This window comes from Salvia miltiorrhiza, chromosome 7 (assembly GCF_028751815.1).
Source record: "Salvia miltiorrhiza cultivar Shanhuang (shh) chromosome 7, IMPLAD_Smil_shh, whole genome shotgun sequence".
NCBI lineage: Eukaryota > Viridiplantae > Streptophyta > Magnoliopsida > Lamiales > Lamiaceae > Salvia > Salvia miltiorrhiza.
In genome coordinates this window covers 39,603,796-39,624,175 of record NC_080393.1, presented here as the reverse complement: position 1 = coordinate 39,624,175, position 20,380 = coordinate 39,603,796, and the positions used below count along the sequence as shown (strand labels likewise).

Genomic DNA, 20,380 nt, shown 5'->3' with positions numbered 1-20,380 from the left:
ACTCAGTTGTGAGTAGTGGATAACGAGAGAAACTGATAATGATTGTTGCACCTTGCATGGCTTTTAGGCTGACAAGGAAGCTGAAAAGTGATGAGATGATTGTCTTCATAGGCAACGTGACTAGAGTCGCAGTTGTTGCAATTGGAGACTTGTCTTTAAGTTCTAAAGACATAGTTTAAGTTTTTGAGAGTTCCTTATCATGTTTCAAAATTTTGAATAGATGGATTACACGTCATTTTTGATAGTGGTGTTTCTATCATAAGAAATGACAAAGTTGTCTATTCTGGTATTTTTTGAACATCTCTCTTCATACTATAACTTGTCTATAAAGTACCTTTATATTGCATTTACATCATCGAACAAAAGAAAGAGAAAAATTAAGGCTAATCTCTCTTGAGGATCATACACATATATTGATACCCTAGTTTAGGTCACATCTATCTTAACAGGATCCAAAGGCTCGTGTCTAAATAGTACATTGGATTCAATCCAGGTTGTACCATTTGGAACCTGCGAATCCTGTATAGAGGAAAAGATGGAGACCGGGTCATTCATGGCAAAGGGGATAAAGGGCCAATAATGTGTTAGGAATGATCTTTTCTGATTCATTGTCAGTGTTTGGGATTCCAACCCAGTTTACTACACCGTGTAATCCCTATATAAGATGGTGTGGTGGAGAGAAGAAATAGGTCACTCTTGGAAAAATATGTCCGATGATGAGTTATGCATCTTTGCAATTAGTCCTAAAGAATCAGAAGGTGGTTATTAGCAATGACACACGATTCTTAGTAGTGGACTATGGTAATAATCACTAATCCAAGTCAGATAGTGTGCTTCAAGAAATTGAAGACATTAGACAGGCGATTCCATCACCCAAGCCAAGTGTGCAAGAGTTTTGTACCACAAGTCACTGCGCGCACTGTTGACACACATGTGCCACCACAGATCCATTGTAATGGGAGGGTTGTGGGACAACCCGATCGATTTATGTTCTTGGGAAGATCTTTGGATTCAGTCCCTGGTAGTGAACATAAGAGAATCGACCCAGATATCTACTTGGAATTAGTGGAAGACGAGAATGTAGATTCCTGGCACGCCTCAATGGAGCAATCCATTAAGAATATGGGTGTATACTAGAAAATCTTGCTACCAGGAGGCAGTAAAGCCTTAGGTTGAAAGTGAGTATACAAGATAATGACAGGCCCGAATGAGCAAGGTCGTAGCTTCCGAAGCTAGACTGGTGGCGAAAGGTTATGCCCAGTGTAAGGGTATAGGTTATGATGATATTTTCGCCAGTGCCATGCTCAGAACATTCGGAGCATTTTACCCATAGCAGCTCACTTAAACCATCGAGGCCTGGCAAATGGATGTCATATACATTACCTTGGAAAAGGTAAGGACATCCATGTGCAACAACCTGAAGGTTACGTGAGGGAGGGAGAGAAGCATCTCGTGTCAATCGCTCTCGTGTCATCAGTGATGTGGTTTATCTTGCCTTTTATGTAGATAATATCCTCCTAATTGGCGACAATATGGAGCTATTGTCAAGACATAAAGTAATGGTTATCCGAACAGTTTCAGATGAAAGACTAAGGAGGTATAGTATACATCTTTGTGATCAAGGTTATAAGGGATCACTAGAAAAAGATGTTGGGCTTATCTCGAGTGTCTTACACTGATACTGAGAATACTCGTTTTAGTATGAATACCGCCAAGAAAGGATTGCTACCTTTTAGATATGGCGTTCCTTTATCTAAAGACTATGTCTTAAGATGCCTGTTGAGGTTGAGGAAATGAAGGCAGTATTCTACGTTTCCGCAGTAGATAGCTTCATGTATGGTTTGCTATGTACGAGATCTTATATTTGCTATGCAGTTAGCATGGTTGTAAGATATCTGTATAGTCCTAGTTAAGGACACTGAACTGTGGTAAATTATATTATCAAGTCTCTGACTAGAGAATAAGGATAGTTTACCAGTTAGACAGTTTAGTTCCTTTTTTTGGATTATACGATTTCGGATTTCCAGGCTGACCGGAACAAAGAATAATTACCTCGAGCTATGTGTTTTCCTTGGGAGGTAAAACCTTTTGGTTTGACCACTACCTCCAGGATCTAAAGGTGATTCCTAGTTTGCGTGAGAGCATCACCTTCGTGATACCTCAAGTGCAGTTCCAAACTGTAAGGAATCTAAGAACCACAAGGGGTCAAACACATGGAGAGTAAGTACCAAGTTATACGATTATTCGTAAATCGAGGTTATGTGCTCATAGAATAAATTCTCACATATTGGAGAAACCTACTGATCTTTTCACAAAAGGCTTATCGCAAATGGTCATTGAAAGATGGGAATGCGATTGATGCCAGATTGATGTCACCCACTTAGGAAACTTTAAGTATAAGTGGGAGAAGTGTTAGGTGATTGGTAAATAGACGCATTGTATACTAAAAGTTTGCTTATAAGTGGGAGATTGTTGGATTTGTATACTGAAAGCAAGAACGTTTTATGCTTGTATACAATGTTTCCTAAGTTCACTATCTAATCTCCTATCTGATTGTGTTCATGATTGCATATGTATGTTCTTTATCTCTATATAAGTAGATTATATGGTGTGTTGTAGATCACAGAAGACCATATAATTGGAATAACCTTAAGAGATATAATATGATCACAGCCGAAATAACTCTAGGACAAGTTATTGGTTTAGGCTGCAGTATAGATGGAAGTAGTTTGTCTTGGCTACTTGTCTATACTGGTACGTCATTACGTATTGATAGGACCACAGTTGAGATGTATTCTTCTATCTAACTTAAGTGAAGAATCAAGATCTCGGTGACTTATAAGATCTTAATACTAATAAGTATTCAGATATATATGTTAATTCGTATATCACTTTGACTTACTATGGGTGAAAGTTATATACTAACTCGAGTACTCTGTATCTTGGGTGATAGCGGTTAATATATGATATTTGATTATCTGTATTAGTACCCGTATCCGGTATAGGATAATGACATCCCCTTAAGGAGCTCAATAAGGTTTATTGCGCTAAACCCTGCAGGTTGATTAAGTTCAGGCGCAATAATAAAGTTTGAGTGGTACTGCTTAAGGATTTATAAAGAGATTAATTAATTTAAGCTGTTAGAGCTCTAATTAATTAATGGATGTCGGATATTTTAAATACGGAGATTTAATAAGTCTAAATACAAGCCCCCGACTCATCACCGGCAATAAAGGGGTAAGTCAGTATCGGTTCTCTAGTGGAATGAACTGATATTTATAAATTAATTATGGTCTGGGCTGACCATAGATAAATTAAGGGTAATTTTAAACATAGCCCCAAATTTTCTCCCCATAACCCCTTATTTTAAAAAAATAATAAAATAATTATGATTGTACTATTTTATCCCTATAGCTCCATTTAAAATTTGTAATAAATTATAGAGTGGATTTTGAAAATAGCCACTTTTATATAGTAAAAATAAATTTTACCCACTAATATAAAAACTTAAAAAAATACCCACATTGACCATTTTACCCTTGCATATAAATTTTTTACAAATACCCACGAATTCACAACCAGTGAATTCACAACCAAAATAAATTTTGGTTGTGAATTCAAGCTTTAAAACTCGAATTCACAACTGAATAACAAGTATTGGTTGTGAATTCAAGTTTTAAAGTTTGAATTCACAACTATAAATAGTGTTAGCTGTGAATTCGCGTGAATTCACAACCAACACTATTTCAAGTTGTGAATTCACAACCAACACTATTTTTAGTTGTGAATTCACAACCAATGCTGATAATTCAATTGTGAATTCATAATTCAGTTGTGAATTCCTCAAGTTACTTGTGAATTTAAGAACATTTAAGTTGTGAATTTATAGATCTAGTTTTGAATACAAGAACATTAATAAATTTTCAATCCATCACCAAATTAACCATTTTTTTTTTTTGCTCCTGCCACTCCCCCAAATCGGAAATCAGGAAATTAACCAAATTAACCATTTTCCATTTTCAATCCATCACCAAATTAACCATTTTTTAAGAACTTCTAGGGTTTCAGATCGGAGCCGGAGCGAGGCGATGATGCAGACTCGGGGCAGGGCGGCACTCAGGCGGCGTCATAGGTGAAGGACGGGGCGGCGCCGGTCCAAGGCAGCGGCGGCAGAACAGATCGAGAGGGAGAGAAGAACTGCGATGAGAGAGAGAGCGAGAGGAGAGAGAGAGAGAGATGTGACGGCGGCATCGAACCTTCGCCGGTCCAAGGCGGCGGCGGCAGAACAGATCGAGAGATCCAGTCCAAGGCGGCGGCAGAGGGACGATCTGCCATGAGGAACGCGCGGCGGCAACGCCGATGTCGCCATGGCCGTCCTCGACCGCCACCGCTGTGTGCTCCAGTCGATCCGCCGCCTCAATGGCCGCCCTCGGCGGCCACCGCCGTGCTGCCTCCCGTGGCGGAGATGGAGGAGAATGTGAGGAGGTGGGAGGCGATATACATGAATGAGAGAAAGAGAGAGGCGTTGATGAATGAGAGAGAGAGAGGAGAGATCAGCGGGTAGAGAGAGAGAGAAGAGAGAGAGAGAAATGAGAGAATGAAATAAAATTAGGGTTTGCCCATTTATATAGAAGGGTAATTTAGTCCATTCAACAAAAAAGTGGGTAAAATTTTAAGTTTTAATTTGAGTGGGTAAAATTTATTTTTGTTATAAAAAAGTGGGTACTTTAATATATTAACACTAAATTATACTACTAAGTTATACTAAAAATTAAGTTGAAAAAACATTTACGCCCCAACTCAAATTTATATAGCCTCACTGTCTCTGTCTCTAATTCTCCATCTCTCCACCTCTTTCTCTATTCACATGCATAGCCTCGTCCGATGTTATAGATGTCGTCGCCACCGCCAACGACTGAATAATCATAAGGTCGTCTCTCTTCGTACTATTTCGTGATTTCCACTAAATCATCATAACGACGTTCTCGTTCTTCAAGCAATCGTGTTTTTAATGCTTGTTAATCTTTAATTATGTGCAAAGTATATCACCACTGAACTACATTTTTTACTTGCCGATCGAATTCCTCCTTACTCTCGTCGCAAACTTCCTCTACTTAACTTTTGAGGCCTTTGAATTAGTTCGATTTTGTGTTCGGAAACTATAAGGTTCCTTAATGACTATGTTCTGTTTTTAATAAAGGCCCTTGATTTAATTGATGCGGTCAAGGGACTGCATGCACGAGCAAATCATGGATCATACATACAGGTTATTTGGAAGAAATAAATAGCTATATTGATTCCTGTTTAAACTTTGGAATGCAAATGATGGAATCACATGATCATTGCCACTTGACTTGGACAAATTTGCAAGGTATCTTCCTCTTCGTATCTTTCGTTTCTGGGGCCATTGTCGGAGCTGCTGGTGCTGATTTTTTTATTTTTTTTTCCAGAACTGCCAGAGAGAAAAAAGTGAGAAACGGTGGTGCTTATCGAGGAAGGAGAAGACGCAAGTGAGAAATTCACTATAGAGCGTAATTTAGGATTCATGTTCTTAGATTTTGAATTGGGGCTATATAAATTAGATATTTAACAGTATTTTTTATATTAGAATCAAGATATCAGGATAGGGGTTATGAGTATCTATTAATACATTGTACGCATTAATGGGGCTATAAGGTTAAGATAGTAAAATCATAATTATTTTTATTATTTTTTAAGAAAAGAGGTTATATTGAGAGAATTGGGGGCTGTGTTTAAAATTACCCATAAATTAATTTATTTGAGGCCCATCTTTATTCCTTGTATATGGTCCCTGGACTGGCCCAAAGTCTCCTAGCCCTAGAAGGAGAGAAGGAACGCCTATTACAGATTCCAAGCGTCCCACACGTATTTAATTCTATTAAAATACAGCTGTCAGCTCTGAGGAAAATAGACTGATAAAATTAGGGTTTTGAGAGCTGTGTGGGGCGCAGGAAAACGTGTGGAGCATTCTCTCTTGGGACTTTCATAGATCGTTGTCCATCCAACGGTGAAAGCTGAGCGGGATACAGTCGAGAAGATCAGAGCTGGAGTCAGATTTTCGCAGGAAACCAAGTTCTGGCAGTCTCCGTAAAACGGCCATAACTTCCTCCACAGAACTCCGATTCAGACGAATCAGGCGGCCACGGAAAGCTCTCTCGAAGACGAAGAAGTCGTATTTCTGGGCGAAATACGATTTGAGGACGTTTGAGGCTTCAAACGAAGGCTTGAAGCTGACTGGTCTGTTCAGATATGAATCTGCGAATTCTTCTGAATTCTTCAGGTATTTCTGAACTCCAACGTGCAGCTGTTAAATTCATAGGAGCATGTTAGGATTAATCGTTGTATGATAAATTAATAATAACCAAGAAACGATCATCGGGCAAAGCGGAACGTTAATTCAGTTTAATATTCCTTCAGGGAATACATCTGTAGGCTAATTTTCGCAAATAAAATAAACTTAACCAAATTTCAGTTGGAAACATATTGTAGACTAATACTGAAAATACTTCAGTAAGTTGACATCAGTCAAGCACTGTACTTAACTGGTATCAACGAAAGGCTTTAGTCTATAGTTTGTAAAATAGAGTATAGAGTTATTAATCACTCTGACTATTAGTTGAGTTGTCAGTAGGATGAATAACTAAGCAGCGAAAATTAAACTTAATGCGAATAGCTTTTAGAAAGGTTTTGTCACTTGTAAAATCCTTAGTTACACTTTCCAGTTAGTCCAATTCAGTTGAAAGCAGTTGAGCACAAATAAAGGAATAACTGAAAGCAGATAAAGAACACAAGAATTTTTACGTGGTTCGGAAACAACTTTCCTACTTCCACGACCAGATGATTAGCCTGTGGGCTTATGCTTCAAGGTGCACAGCAAACCTACCAATCCACTCTGAATTGGATTTCATACTTAGCACGCCCTGACACTGTCGTGTCCAATCAGCAATGCTAAGGTCTTTTGAGCCAGAACCCTTGGTCTGAACTCCCTCTTGGCTTACCGGGTGCCAAGGATACCGAACAGTTTAGTTTTTTGGTACTTACCAACAACCACTTGGCTTACCAGGTGCCAAGGGACCGAACTGTTTAGTTTGCTGATACTAAACAACAACCACTTGGCTTGTCAAATGCCAAGGAACTGATCTGTTTAGTTTTATGGTACTAAACAACCACTGAGCTCGGTCTTAGTCTGGAACTCTATTACAATCACTCTTATCTCAACAAACCAAAGATTATGTTATTACCAACCAACTAGGATTACTGAGAACATACTCTCAAATAATTAACAACTAGACTAATGGTATATCTATTGATTGCCTAGTCAATATAAGAGAGTTCTTGTAATCAGTCATACTGATTGTATAATCTCCAATTGCTCTCTTCTTCGATTCAATGCTTGTGGAGATTAGGCTCGAACTGATCTTTCAATGTAGCTTTTGCATTGTTGATTAAATCGGATTTTCTCTCTCTATTTGCCCCAACTTCCTGGGGTGTACTCCTGAGCTATTTATAGGCAGCTCCATCTCTTTCAGTCGACCTCTCCGGCGCCTACCATCTCTTTCAGTCGACCTCTCCGGCGCCGACCAACACCACTCGTTCCTTGCGCCGCCTACATATCTATTCCTCGTCGTCTCAACGGTCGACGCAGCCACGAACCACGTTCTCAATCGCCTCCCCCAAATCTTAAAACCCTTGGTGTCCATGCCGCCGCCGCCGCCCCAATCTCCGCCGATCAACAAGCAACGAACATCGACGCTGCTCTGAGCCTTTATTCGGTCGCCCTAGCGCCGTGCTTCGCCGCTGCTTTGAGTGTCTGGTTTGCCTTGCTGTACTCCGGCTTCTCCACGGCTCTAAGGCCTTCTCCGGTCGCCGCTACACCTCATTGAAGTCCACGAACATCCACGCTAGCTGCTCTGAGCCTTTGTCCGGTCGCCCTAGCGCCGTGCTTCGCCACTACTTTCAGCCTCTGGTTTGCGTTGCTGTACTCCGACTTCGCCGCTGCTCTAAAACTTTCTCTGGTTGCCGCCACTCTTCATTGAAGTCCAGCTGCTCCTTGAGGTCAGTTTTATGTTTATGTTGATTAAAAGTTGGTCTTTGGTATTGTACATTGATGAATATCAAGCACCCTGTTTGAAGCTTTTGGTGGAAATATGAATTATAAATTTAAAACTTATTTCCTTCATCATTCTTTGTATAATGTTTAGATTCTGATTGATCATATTTCTTTGTATAATGTTTGAATTATAAATTTGAAACTTAAGCAAATAATATGTATCTGTTGATCACTGTGGTTGCAATGCTTTAACTGTTTGTATGTTGATTATATTTTTATTCCTTGCAGAGTTTTCACAAATGGACTTCCACTGAAACTGTGGATCTTGTATCTAGGCTGCTTCAATACTCTCCAAGCTTAAGATACTCTTCTGTGAGTATTCTATTATTTTGATGCATCATCTCTAGCTTCGTGGTCTCATTTTTCTCGTTATTCTGTGCTCAAAGCCAGTTGGGGTGAATTTATATCAACAAATAAAGCCTTAAATAAAGCAAAGATAATGTAAATAGAGTTTTAGTCTTTAGGTTTATCATTTTGTATTGATTCTAAACCATAATAGGTGGCGGCATCATTTGGTTACAACATTACAGATTATGACTAATCTTTTGCCTATGTATCACCTTACTCCATTTCAATCTTTTAAAATGTTATAGATTTTCAATTTGTAGTGGATTTGTTTTTCGTTTTTTGAATTATTAAAAAAGTTAAAAGATTGAAATATTAATGCAATGTTTTAATAATTGGAACTAATTAAAAACATTGGAATGTTATATGTGGTGTTTTTAGTATTGTGGAATTCCTCTTTTCATTGGTTTGAGTTAGTTTGAATTCGTGGCTGTGTAAATTTAACTCCCAGTCTCCTAATTTCTTGAGTTCTTAGATGAAAAATTGATTTCCTGTAGTTGTATTGTGTTTGTTTCTGTATCTTTCACTGTTTCTTTTCCATAGAAATGATGTAATTAATATGCATACCGTGAAAATTTATTCACTGGTCACATTTTCAAGAAACTTGTTGCTTTTGCATCAAAAACATTAATAAGGAATTACTCAGTTATTCCAAACTGATTTACATTTGCAGAAGTATAGCAGTTCAATCAGCCATGGATGAAGAAGAATATGCTTCTATGTCTAAGTTGCAGAAGAATTTACAAGCATCCCGGCCATTGATAAAGGGCCACCAATTGAGCAGAAAAAAACTACTGTGGTTAAGTGTAATCTTTGTTTACTGTTAGAAGACAAGCATCCCGGCCATTGATAAAGGGCCACCAATTGAGCAGAAAAGAAACTATTGTGGTTAAGTGTAATCTTTGTTTACTGTTAGAAGACTGTAAAAATTTGATGACAATTAACCTTGATGGCGTTGTCATGTCTTGTTATTAGATTTTGAGAAGTTGTTAGATTCAATGTTTTAAAAATCGTTTGAGGCGTAGGAACTGAGGCGCGCCTTAGTTCCAATCCTTGGAAAACCGCATCTGAGGCGGCGCCTCAGTTGATTGAACAGAAACCTGTGCCTCAATTAACTGAGGCGATCTGAGGCAGTGCATAGGAATCTGTTCGCTTGAGGCGTAAGCCTCAATTAAAATCTGATTTTTCAGCCCAATTTGAATGGGCTCTATATATTTTAACCTAATTACTTATGGGCTTTATTAATTTAGGCCCAATTTATAGTAAAGCCCTGTACATATTAATTAATAACCTAATAGTCTAATATACATATGCTAAGACAAAGAGTCATGTAAACACTACAACAAGAATCAGAACGTCAGCTTCATCTCTTCACTACAACTCGCCAGTGTCCTATAGTAAAGCCCTACATATTATGAACTTATTATATTTATGAACTTATTATTTTTCTTAAAGGCTTATGTCTTGAATCGGTTCCTATGCCTCGGTTCCCGATTTAGTTTTTTAAAACATTGGTTAGATTGATATTTGGAACTAGGTGTAAAATATTTTAAATAATTGTAATGAAGATGATAATTGATTATATGTGATTTGATATTTGTTGTTTATTATTTTTGTCATAAATTAAATTTTATTTTATTAAAAGCCCTTTTTATAGGGGCTACAAAATAATTTTTCCCCCCCATAAATAACCTACAAAACCGGTTAAAAACCGGTTTCTATTAGTCTGGTGTGTATTGGTGTCTATCAATGCAAAACACACCGCTAAAAACTGCGCTAATAGAAACCGGTTAATAACCGGTGTCTTACATACCTACGACACCGGTTATTAACCGGTTTCTATCAGTGCCTTTTTTTCTACACCTACGAAACCGGTAGTTTGTGCTAATAGAAATCGGTTAAAAATCGGTTTCTATCGGCATTTTTCTTGTAGTGTACGGATGCTGCAGGTTTTTACATGAGAGAGGAAATTACATCCTTTAAAGTCAATGCTTCTAACTTCTTCATTAATTGCAGCATGTCTTGGAGGTTATCCACGTGGTCTTTCTTTCTTCAGTTGAAGCGAATGCCATGACTCGTAGATTCCTCAATTGCTTTAATTTTGATGCAATTTCCTTCAGTTGGAAGCTTTCATTTGAATCTGCATCTCTAGTGTGTTCTGGACTTGTGCCAAGTCTTCAGTCAACTAGTCATCAGTTGAGTTGACATCTTCAGTCTTCATTGCATTCAGTGTCCATAAGAGCATAAGTACAGCCTGGAGCTACAGTGTGCCTTTCGATGGTTTTCTTATCCTCAAAACATAAGGGTTGGATATATCTTTCATTTCCCAACATGAGAGATTGCAGCAGCATGGGATAGCGACGTCGGTGAGGGATCAAGTAGCGTTCCTCAAACACAGTTCAATACCGGAGCACCACCAGAATTCACCACCTTTATGGCCCGAAGCGCAAGCATGAAGGACAGTCGACTGCACGCTCGCCTCCGCGGTGATTTAATCGAGCATCTATGGGCAAGCTTTGGTCCCGTCGAGCCATAGTTAATTCGTAGATTTAATTTTATCAAAATTAATGTAATGTTTTTATATTTTTCGGTATTTTATTTAATGTAATGTTTGATTTTTAATTTAATGAATTTTAAGTTGTTAAATTTAATGTTAATTTTAATTAAAAACAACAATAAAATTAAATAGGAAATGAAAATAGAAATTAGAGAGGTAAGGGATGGGCTCTCCCTTTGTGGAGAGTGAGCTTTTAAATGGTGGGGATCACATTTAAGAGCCCACATTGGCTCTGCATTGTGGATGCTCTAACAACAATAGATATTTCATATTTTAAATATTGTTGAAAGTTTTTCAAATGCTATTTTTATCCTCTTTAATTGAATACATTTACAAAATTGCCATTCAAATTAATTTGAAATCAATTTGAAATTGAGATTCGTTCTCACTAGCTTTTTCACTTTTTTATGATTTCTTGAAACAACACAAATAATCGAAAAAGATTTATCTGGTGTCATCAAATATATAATACGGTTAAGGAATCCTGCGCTCTCCTTAATCCGAGGTCCTACGTGGCATACCTAAGAATTCAAAGTTCAAAATCCCTGCAATTCTAGAGTCTCTAGCTCAATTCTCTATCGCTGATGTGGCAATATAATTCCACCTCACTTATTTTATATTTGATTATTTAATTAAGTTATTTTCCATCACTAATTTCCGATCTCACCAATTTCAATTTCCCTTCACACACAAAAGATTTCACCCTCACATTCACCAATTCATCCACCAGATTTCCACCGGCGTATCGCCCGGTCGCAACCGCGATCTGCCACCTTCCACCGCGGTTCGCCGCGCCGGCACCCATCCTCTTCTCTCCCGTCTCCAACCCTCCACCAACCGCCGCAATCTGCCCAACCGTGCACGGCCCCGCCCACCGCCGCGATCTGCCTCGCCGTCTCCTTCCCTCCACCCACCATGCCTAGCCCCTGCAGCGATCTGCCCCACCGCGCCCCGCCCCTCCCACCGCCATGATCTGCTTCACCAGCTCTTCCTTCCCCCCACCGCGGCCTCGCCGGTACCCACCGCGAATCGTCGCGCCCCTAGATCCCCAAATCCTCACCGCCTCTTTGCAACTTCCGGCGACCACGGCAGCCATGGCCGCCGATCTGCCCCTCCCACCACCAGAAAACCAGAAATCGATCTGCCACCTCCCTTCCCCCATCGATAAACGTACCGCCTCCACCGTGATTCGCCGGCCCTGCATCGATCTAACCCATCCCATATTTCTCTCTCTTCAAGCATCTCAAACCATTTCCGACCATGGAGGTGTTGAAAGCTCAAAACTGCACTTCCCCCACCACGATTCGCCCCGCTGGCCTCCGCCGCGATCTTCCACCTCCCTTTCTCCCTCCCCCACCGCGATTCGCGGCGTCGGCCCTGCATTGATCTACCCATGGTAAGTTTTTCTCCTCCATGGTAAGTTTTCTATTAGGAAAGATTACAATAGTAAATATAGAATGATTTCTCTACTTTAGAAAGAACGTTTTTTGGAATGATTTCTCTTTCACGCAATACATGGTAAGAATTATATTAGGAAGAAAAAAACCCATTGTTTTGTACAAGTTATGATCTTTTGCTTAGAAGAAAATTTTTTGGAAAGAATTTTAACAAAGGAAACTTAAAACCCTGGGATTTTTATCTATAAATTCATTACCTTGAATTATTAAACGCCACAATCGTGTTTTTTACAATTCGCCGTGGCGGTAAGCTTCTTCTTCTTCTTCCTTCGTTCCTTCTTCTTCTTCTTCTTCTCTTCTTCTTCTTCTTCTTCTATATGCTTCCTTTTATATTTTCGGAGTTTTTGGGTTTAGATTTTGTTAATTAACTCTTGTGATTGCTTTAACCAAAACTTCCCTGTTTTGGTTTAGATTTTTGGGCTGGGAGTAAGCGATTGCTTTACCTTCCCTGTTTGTTTTCGAAATGAGCTGTAGTTAATGATGTATTGTGTGAGTTGCTTTGTGATCATGTGTCAAAATTTTCCTTTGCTATTCTTTGGTTTTTGTTCCTAATCTTGGAGGATTTGTTATGGGTTATTAACTTATTATGGGTTAGCTTTGCGTAATACTTATCTGATATAAAGTAACTTAGATTTTAAGATGAGGATGTGATGCGCTGCATACACTTGGAATGTTAATAGTGGGTGATTTTTATTGGTTAATTACCAAACTGTAGAAGAGGTAACACTTTTGTTTTAATGGAAATAGTCTCTCAAATATTTATAGTTTCAGATACATATGCTGCCTGCCAGTTAGTATGGCAGTGAAGATGGTCATCCAAATTCAGACATTTCACTTTGAATAAATCCATCATTTTTACAGAAACCCTGCAATCATGAGAATATTCTTCCTGCAATAAAGAAAATTTCTCCACTCAATTTATACATGTATCATGCATGACAGAACCGTAGAGATGGAATAATCATAAGGAATAGAACAAATATAGCAGGTTTCAAGTCATTCTTCCATATTCTAAAGATGCAAAAAAGAATATTATGTGGCCAAAGGAAAAACGTGCAACTTACTGTAAACGCCACAATCATCATATTTTCTCTAGAGATTGTTAAGTGATGCCATGGCTAACATGTATTCCTTTTCTTGCAAGAGAGAATCATGTTTCCTAGCGGATGTTGTCTTTACATTATAAGCTGTTTTGTTGCTTGACTTTTTTATTCTTTGCACATCCCTTTCTCTGTCATTTTTGTCTTGAAAGGAGTATATGTCATGTATTGACTCCATGAAATGATTTTAGAAAGGGAAGAATTATGCTGCTTTGAGGGTAAGTCTTAAAATTCATTCTCTATGAGATGATTTTAGACCTGGAAGAATCATGCTGCATTTAGGTTGAAAGGGATTTAGATAAGTAGTAGTATAGAATATAAGAAAGCTTTAAGTTGAAGCTTAATTTAATGATGGGAAGGAATAAAATAGCATAAGAAGTTCTCCATATCAGAAGTATTTTAAATAAGAAGGAACAATGAGCAGGAGTAGCCATCGTTGAACGCATTTGTAAGTGAAAATTCCGCCTTCTGCCGTCTCCCTCTCCGCCCCCGCCGGTGTATTTGCCCTATTTTGAAAGGTTTGTGATTATTCATAAACTTTTGGTGCATTTTTCTTATTTTTCTCATATTATTTCATAATAGATCCGTGTTTTGTTTATCAGTCGTTCACAATCGCTGCTCCGGCCGCCGTCGATCGTCTCCGGTTAGTGTTTGCCCCGCCCCCTGCTCTGCCGCCGGAGATCATTCTCTTTCAAAATCATTAGTGACATTGTAAATATCTGTATCATTTCTTTCAAAATCATTAGTGTTGAACCATTTATCTTTTTAATATTATATCTTTGTCATCAAACTTTACTTGCTTATTTTTGTAATATTATTGCCGATTTTTAGGTGAATTAAGATTCTCATATTATTTTACTCGCTTATTTTTTTAATATTATATCTTTGTCATCCAACTTTACTTGCTTATTTTTGTAATATTATTGTCGATTTTTAGATGAATTAAGATTGTCATATATATTGCTCTTTAAGGTCGATAGATTCAGCAAAGCAATAGATTGAAAAGGTATGGAATTTGTTTGTGTAGACTTTAATATTGGGATTTACAACAGATTACACACTCTCACCGGACAGGTTACTCATATGCTAAAACCATTATGCAATATAAATTTGGATTTAATTTCAATTTGGCAGTGGGTAACTAATGGGGGATGATTTTCAATTAAATTGTTGGATTTTCAAAAAATTGGTGTTAATGGTTGGGTGCTGATTTTCGAAAACTAAAATATATTTTTGACGTATTGTATCATGTTTGTAGGAAAAATAGCGTATTTACGTCCACGTATCGTATCATTGCAGTATTACGTAGGGTGATTTATTGCATTTGTTGGGTGGTTGATTGGAGGATGTCGACACCGAGAAGCAGGAACACCCCTACCTCTTAAGCCACGACGGGTAGTGGGTGGCGAGTATCCGACGGATAGCGGGTGGCGGATACCCGACGGGTGACGGGTATCCGCGGGTCGCGGGTATGGTGGCAAATAGTAGTGGGTGACAAATAATTTTTTGGAATATACGTTTCGCTAAATGTAAGGATGAAAGTCCTCTTTAATTTATTTTTTCACTTTAGTTCGATGTGTAACGTAGATCTATAACATATTAACTACTCCATTTTTTAGTGAATAATCTCCATAATTTATAAATATATTTTAAAAAATATTTTTTTACATTTTTTTATATAAATTATAACACTAAATGATACCCGTCGAAATTCGACGGGTTACACACTAGTATACTACATTTATGGAGCAACCTCCTGCGAACCAGACTTCAACTAAAGGACTGCATTTAATAAACGTGAAGAAGGATTTATTGCTTTCGTTATTGGCCACGGAGTAGAGTCAACTGGAGAGACACAAATAAACAAATATAGTTAAAACAAATATATATGGCTTACGTCGAATTGGCTTCGATTAATTCTCCACCGTCTCCTCACAACAAATTCTTACACCACTTCTATGATAGAATAACATCTAATTAAATGCACACCTAAACAATATATAATTCAATTCGGTGATTTAATTATAGAACCTGGACCGTACAAGAAGAAATTAGGAATAGTAGAAAACTTGGACAGATATTCAATATATGCTTTAGTCCTAATTAATCTTGATGAAACCAAAGCTTTGTTGATAGTGATGATTTTTAGGTAATCACATTTCTCATTTTTTTTATTTTTTTTTGTAGTGTATATATAGTATAGTATAGTATAGTATATATAAGTTTAATCAAGGGCTTGCATTCCTCCAAATAGCCTCGAGCTCCCTGGCAAAGGCCTCCTGCCTTCCGACAACGATGGTGATGTGATCTTCATTTTCGATAACCTTAACGTGGGCTCGAGGGATTCTGGACTGAAGATTGTAGCTGCATTCGAGGGGGATGAGTTCGTCGTTTCTGCCATGAAATATGGTGATGTCGCATTTGAGTCGATTCTTCACCTCGTCCAAGTAGGTTTCGATCTTGCCGGCCGTGCCACATATAACGTTGTGTAACGTATGCCACGCCGCGTTGTGTGTGTGCAGGAAGAAACCCTCCATCAAGTATGTCCTCATCCTGGATTTATAATTCATCAAATTAATGAAATTTATATGCATTTGCATGTTCGTGGTCTCAAATATTTTGCCCTACCTAGTATATATCCATGTTGTGATATTAAATGAATGGATATATTAGGTAATATCTTACTCGGGCAGGCTGGCCCTAGTTAGGGTATGTTGGTCCCTACCGGGAACATTCTATGTTAGGAAAGCAAACCCTAACGACTATATACGTTTGATCATTCTGAAATAAATGAATAGGCACACTTTGATATATGATTAAATTATAATTATGATGTCGAGATTGATTATAAACCCTACTCAAGGATCGATGAACACTAATTGTGATGGATGCACCAGTAATTCATATGTACATAAGGTTTGTCCAATCATACCCAAAGCGTGTGAATGAAAGGATGCCCTTAATTTAATTGTTGGAAGATGAATATTTTATCACGTTTTTTTTTTCAGATGTGATCCTCTGTCCCAGTATGTAATGTGTACCTGTATCACTGTTAATTTCTTTATTTTATAATTGATTTTTGTAAAAATAAAAATTATTATTATATTATGAAGTCTAATTAATATTTATCACTAAAAATTAGAATTTTAAAAATTATATATCCTAACTTTGAATTAATGAACCTAAATAATCTATTATTAATTCAAATAAATATAAAAAAATAATTGTAAACCCTAATTGGATGAGTGAACCCTTGTTAATTATTTTTATATTATATTTAAGCATAATAAATTAAAATTGAATAATAAGTAATTAATAATTATAAAGAAATTAAGAGTGGTACACAGAGGTACACACTACATTTGGGACAAAGGATCCCATTTGCATTTTTATGGCACCTACAAGTTGATGTTACGTGTGGAAATCAAGGCAAATGTTAATTTATAGCGCCCAAAAAAAAAAAAAAAAAACAACAATAGGGTAGTTTTGACTGTTAGCAAGTGGTAGGCATGTTTATAGTTAATTAGGTGTGTTTTTCAGACAGCAATTAATTAAGGGTTGATGAGAGTAAGAGCAATTGCGCACCTATTTCTGGTGAGGAGTTTGGTGAGAAATTCCCAAACGCGGTGGTTCTTGCATATGACTAGGCAGATAGTCCGGCTAATGTGCTCGTACCAGCACGCCATCGACGCCCCGAAGGCGATCACCGGCCACACCCGCCGCGGCGCCACCCTCCTCATCATGTACTGCGTCGCCGCCTCCCCTTTCGGCGTTGGAAAATACGGCTGTTAATTAATTAATGTTTCCGACCCCATCAAACATCAAATCAATATTAGCGAATGATACTGATAGATGTTTTGATTCCTAACTAACCAGATGCGGTGCAATTAACATTTCATTCATGATTCTAGTGGGACCTTAGTAGTCACTAATAGTCCAACAAAAAGGTGACTATTTGTTAAGAGCATGATGAGTGTAGGTAGTAGAGAAATGGTACGTACGGGTGCGAGCAGCGTGAGGGACTTGACGGCGGAAGGGTGCTTGACTGCGAGAGCGAGAGCGAGAATGCATCCCAGCGAATGCGCCACAATGTGGAAGGATTTGACGTTGTAAGGCTCAAGAACGGATCGTTGGATCATGTCCAAATGCTCTTTCAATGTGTAGAGCGAATCCGTGGGCTTCGGACTCCGCCCGAAACCCAGCAGATCCACGGCAAATAATCTGTACTTTGATTTTGCAGACTTGGAGAAATTTGGGTAAAGCGTCTCTGTCCAAAACGCAGACGACGATATAAACCCATGAATGAACACAACATCTTCCCGCGCATTTCCTGATCGCCCAAAACAACCCCGCCTTTTCATTTATTAAACAAATTAAATCCAATTTAAACTGCCCACTTTATTTTTAATAAATACCAAAAAAAAATTATCTAATACTTCCTCCGTCCAATGAAATTAGTCCTTTATTTCATTTTGGAATGTCCCAAAAAGATAGTCCAATTTTTTAATTAATGTCATATAAAAATATTATTTTACTAAATCAACCTTATTTAATGTTTCACTTAAATGTGAAAATGATGTGTAAACATAGTAATAAATAAGGGTATAAAAACTAAAAACATAATATATAAATTGATTAATAAAGAAGATTAAATACACTTTCTTAATACGTGTGAAAAGTGAAAGATGACGAAATTGGTGGTACAAATGGAGTACTTATTTATTTTCATTATAAGTGACACAAAACTTTTGAGCACGTTAATTAAGGAGTACATAAATTGGTTAATTTTTTTTTGCTATTTATGAAAATATGTCACTTGTAATCGGACAGTACAAAATATAATAGATGTCAATTTTATTGAAACAAATGAAATAATATGTTTAATCTACTTAATTTTTTTTCTTTATTTTTTTATCAACCGCCATTGTCATCATAGAAAAGTAAATCATCTACATGTTTATATTGAAGTTGATATTTATGATATATACTTTATCAAAAGTGGGTATATTAATAGGTTAACACGATGATTTTTCAAAATCATCGTGTTTCATCTCCAATTCCAGCCGTTGAAATGTTATCATCCAACGGCTGGAAACAAGGAGATGAAATAGGATTTGGTATGAGAGGGGAGACATGATTGATACCTCCTGGAGCTCCGTCAACTTTGACAAAGAGAGTGTCCCTGCATGAAGCAGCAGTCCATGAGGTGCAAGTTTTGCAGTTACAATCCGACCACCTCGGAATGGGAAGCGTCTGCAGCCGCCCAATCCTACCCTGCAGCATGTTGATAACGGTCGAGTTCACCGTGAACGACGACCGGACGGCCGGTCCTCCGGGAAGGGCGGATGACGGTGGACTTTGAGACGGCCGACACGAGGGAGGGGCGCGTGTAGAGCGTGTCGGAGATCTCCTCGAGGTGCAGCTTGCTGCAGGTCAGCCGCACGATCTTGGACTCCCCCGCCTCCGACACCACGATCTTGCCACCGCCGGCCACGGCCGAGGAGGAGGAGGAGGAGGAGCAGTAGCACGCCTTCCATTCCGCCTCGATGAAGAAATCCGCCACTTTGTAAACGTAGCACAGAATCATATCCACCACGTCCAACACACTGAACACTAAGAAACTCAAGATTTCATTCAACAATCTCCCTCCCATTCTCGCGGTAGATTTCACCGCCATTATCATCTTCCTCGGAAAATAAAGAAAAAATCGAGAATTTGGAGAAATCAAAGTGAGAAAAATGCCATGATTAGAGAAGCTCGTTTCTGGGGTATTTGCGTGCAAGAATGCGAGGAGCATAAAAGGAAAGCAGAAGAGCGAAAGGGGTACTGAATTATAGGCCACAAATGCAATTGTTAGAGAGAGAGAGAGAGAGGGACAGGGTGAAGAATAAGGGGGTTTCTCTGACACGAAACATAGGTTGCAGATAAAATGAATTCATTAAAATCAGCAAGCGAAAAAAAGTTGGTGGTGGTTGAACCTCCTGCAAAGAGAGATACAAGTTTTTCTCAAAGAATCTAACCTCTATGCAATAAACTACATGTGTGTATCTGTCTTTTATTTTCTTTTTCTTCCTCTATATATAAGTATAACTAATATTTGTGACTACCACAAGTAAACCATACTTTCTTCAAATTTATGACAATGTACTTTCTTGCATGGTGGACCAAAATCGAAACTAGGGGCAATTCATTATATTTTCTTTCTTCTTCTTTTTAATTTCAAAGGAGATATTTAGTTGCAGTGTTGGTTGTTAGATTAGTAGTGGACCATTGATTATATATGGAAATTCGAAGTCTTGTGATTCAATTTTGTATACAAATTCACCAATATATATATGCTACAATAATCATATATTGTAGAGAAAGCAGTTGTGGAGGCGGTAGAAAAATTGCAATTAATGAGTGCGGAATTTTTCAAACGGCAGCGGGCCCAAAAGGGTCTTGCATTTATTGGTGATAGTCCAAGCCACATGACTCCCCACCATACTCAATGTTGCCAAACTTCGCTCACTAAATGTGGATCATATGCTTCCACTTCGAGGAAGATTTTTTTTACTTGTTTAGGCTTTTTTTTTTCTTTTTAAGCTAAATAGGGAAATGTGCAATTCTACATGATATAAAATATTATTATTTGGATAAAATATGCCCGAACAAAAAATAATTAAATATGTTAAAAAAATTTGATTTACCAAAAAAAAAAGATTTAGTTTTATTTTTTATTCATACGGAAATATTTTTGGTAACTTTTAGTAATTTTTTTTTGTAAGTACACAAATAAAAATAATACTAA

General features: G+C 37.9%; 1 protein-coding gene and 3 long non-coding RNA genes across 4 annotated transcripts; 3 read left to right on the top strand and 1 right to left on the bottom strand.

The window, feature by feature from the left end:
- The first annotated feature begins 4,800 nt into the window (after positions 1 to 4,800).
- On the top strand, positions 4,801 to 5,706 carry LOC130992919 (uncharacterized). Its single transcript, XR_009091478.1, has 2 exons — positions 4,801 to 5,371; positions 5,451 to 5,706. It is a non-coding gene; the product is annotated as an uncharacterized LOC130992919 (long non-coding RNA).
- A 1,849-nt stretch (positions 5,707 to 7,555) lies between these two features.
- On the top strand, positions 7,556 to 9,466 carry LOC130992902 (uncharacterized). The gene is made up of 3 exons (XR_009091460.1): positions 7,556 to 8,076; positions 8,360 to 8,443; positions 9,150 to 9,466. It is a non-coding gene; the product is annotated as an uncharacterized LOC130992902 (long non-coding RNA).
- Positions 9,467 to 12,882: 3,416 nt separating this feature from the next.
- On the top strand, positions 12,883 to 14,426 carry LOC130992901 (uncharacterized). Its single transcript, XR_009091459.1, has 2 exons — positions 12,883 to 14,108; positions 14,193 to 14,426. It is a non-coding gene; the product is annotated as an uncharacterized LOC130992901 (long non-coding RNA).
- Positions 14,427 to 15,463: 1,037 nt separating this feature from the next.
- On the bottom strand, positions 15,464 to 19,649 carry LOC130992877 (probable lysophospholipase BODYGUARD 1). The gene is given in 5 exon segments (XM_057917636.1): positions 15,464 to 16,143; positions 17,176 to 17,375; positions 17,592 to 17,920; positions 18,735 to 18,919; positions 18,921 to 19,649. Coding segments are annotated over 5 exon segments (1,506 nt in total). The 5' UTR covers positions 19,388 to 19,649; the 3' UTR covers positions 15,464 to 15,818.
- Between the last annotated feature and the right edge of the window lie 731 nt (positions 19,650 to 20,380).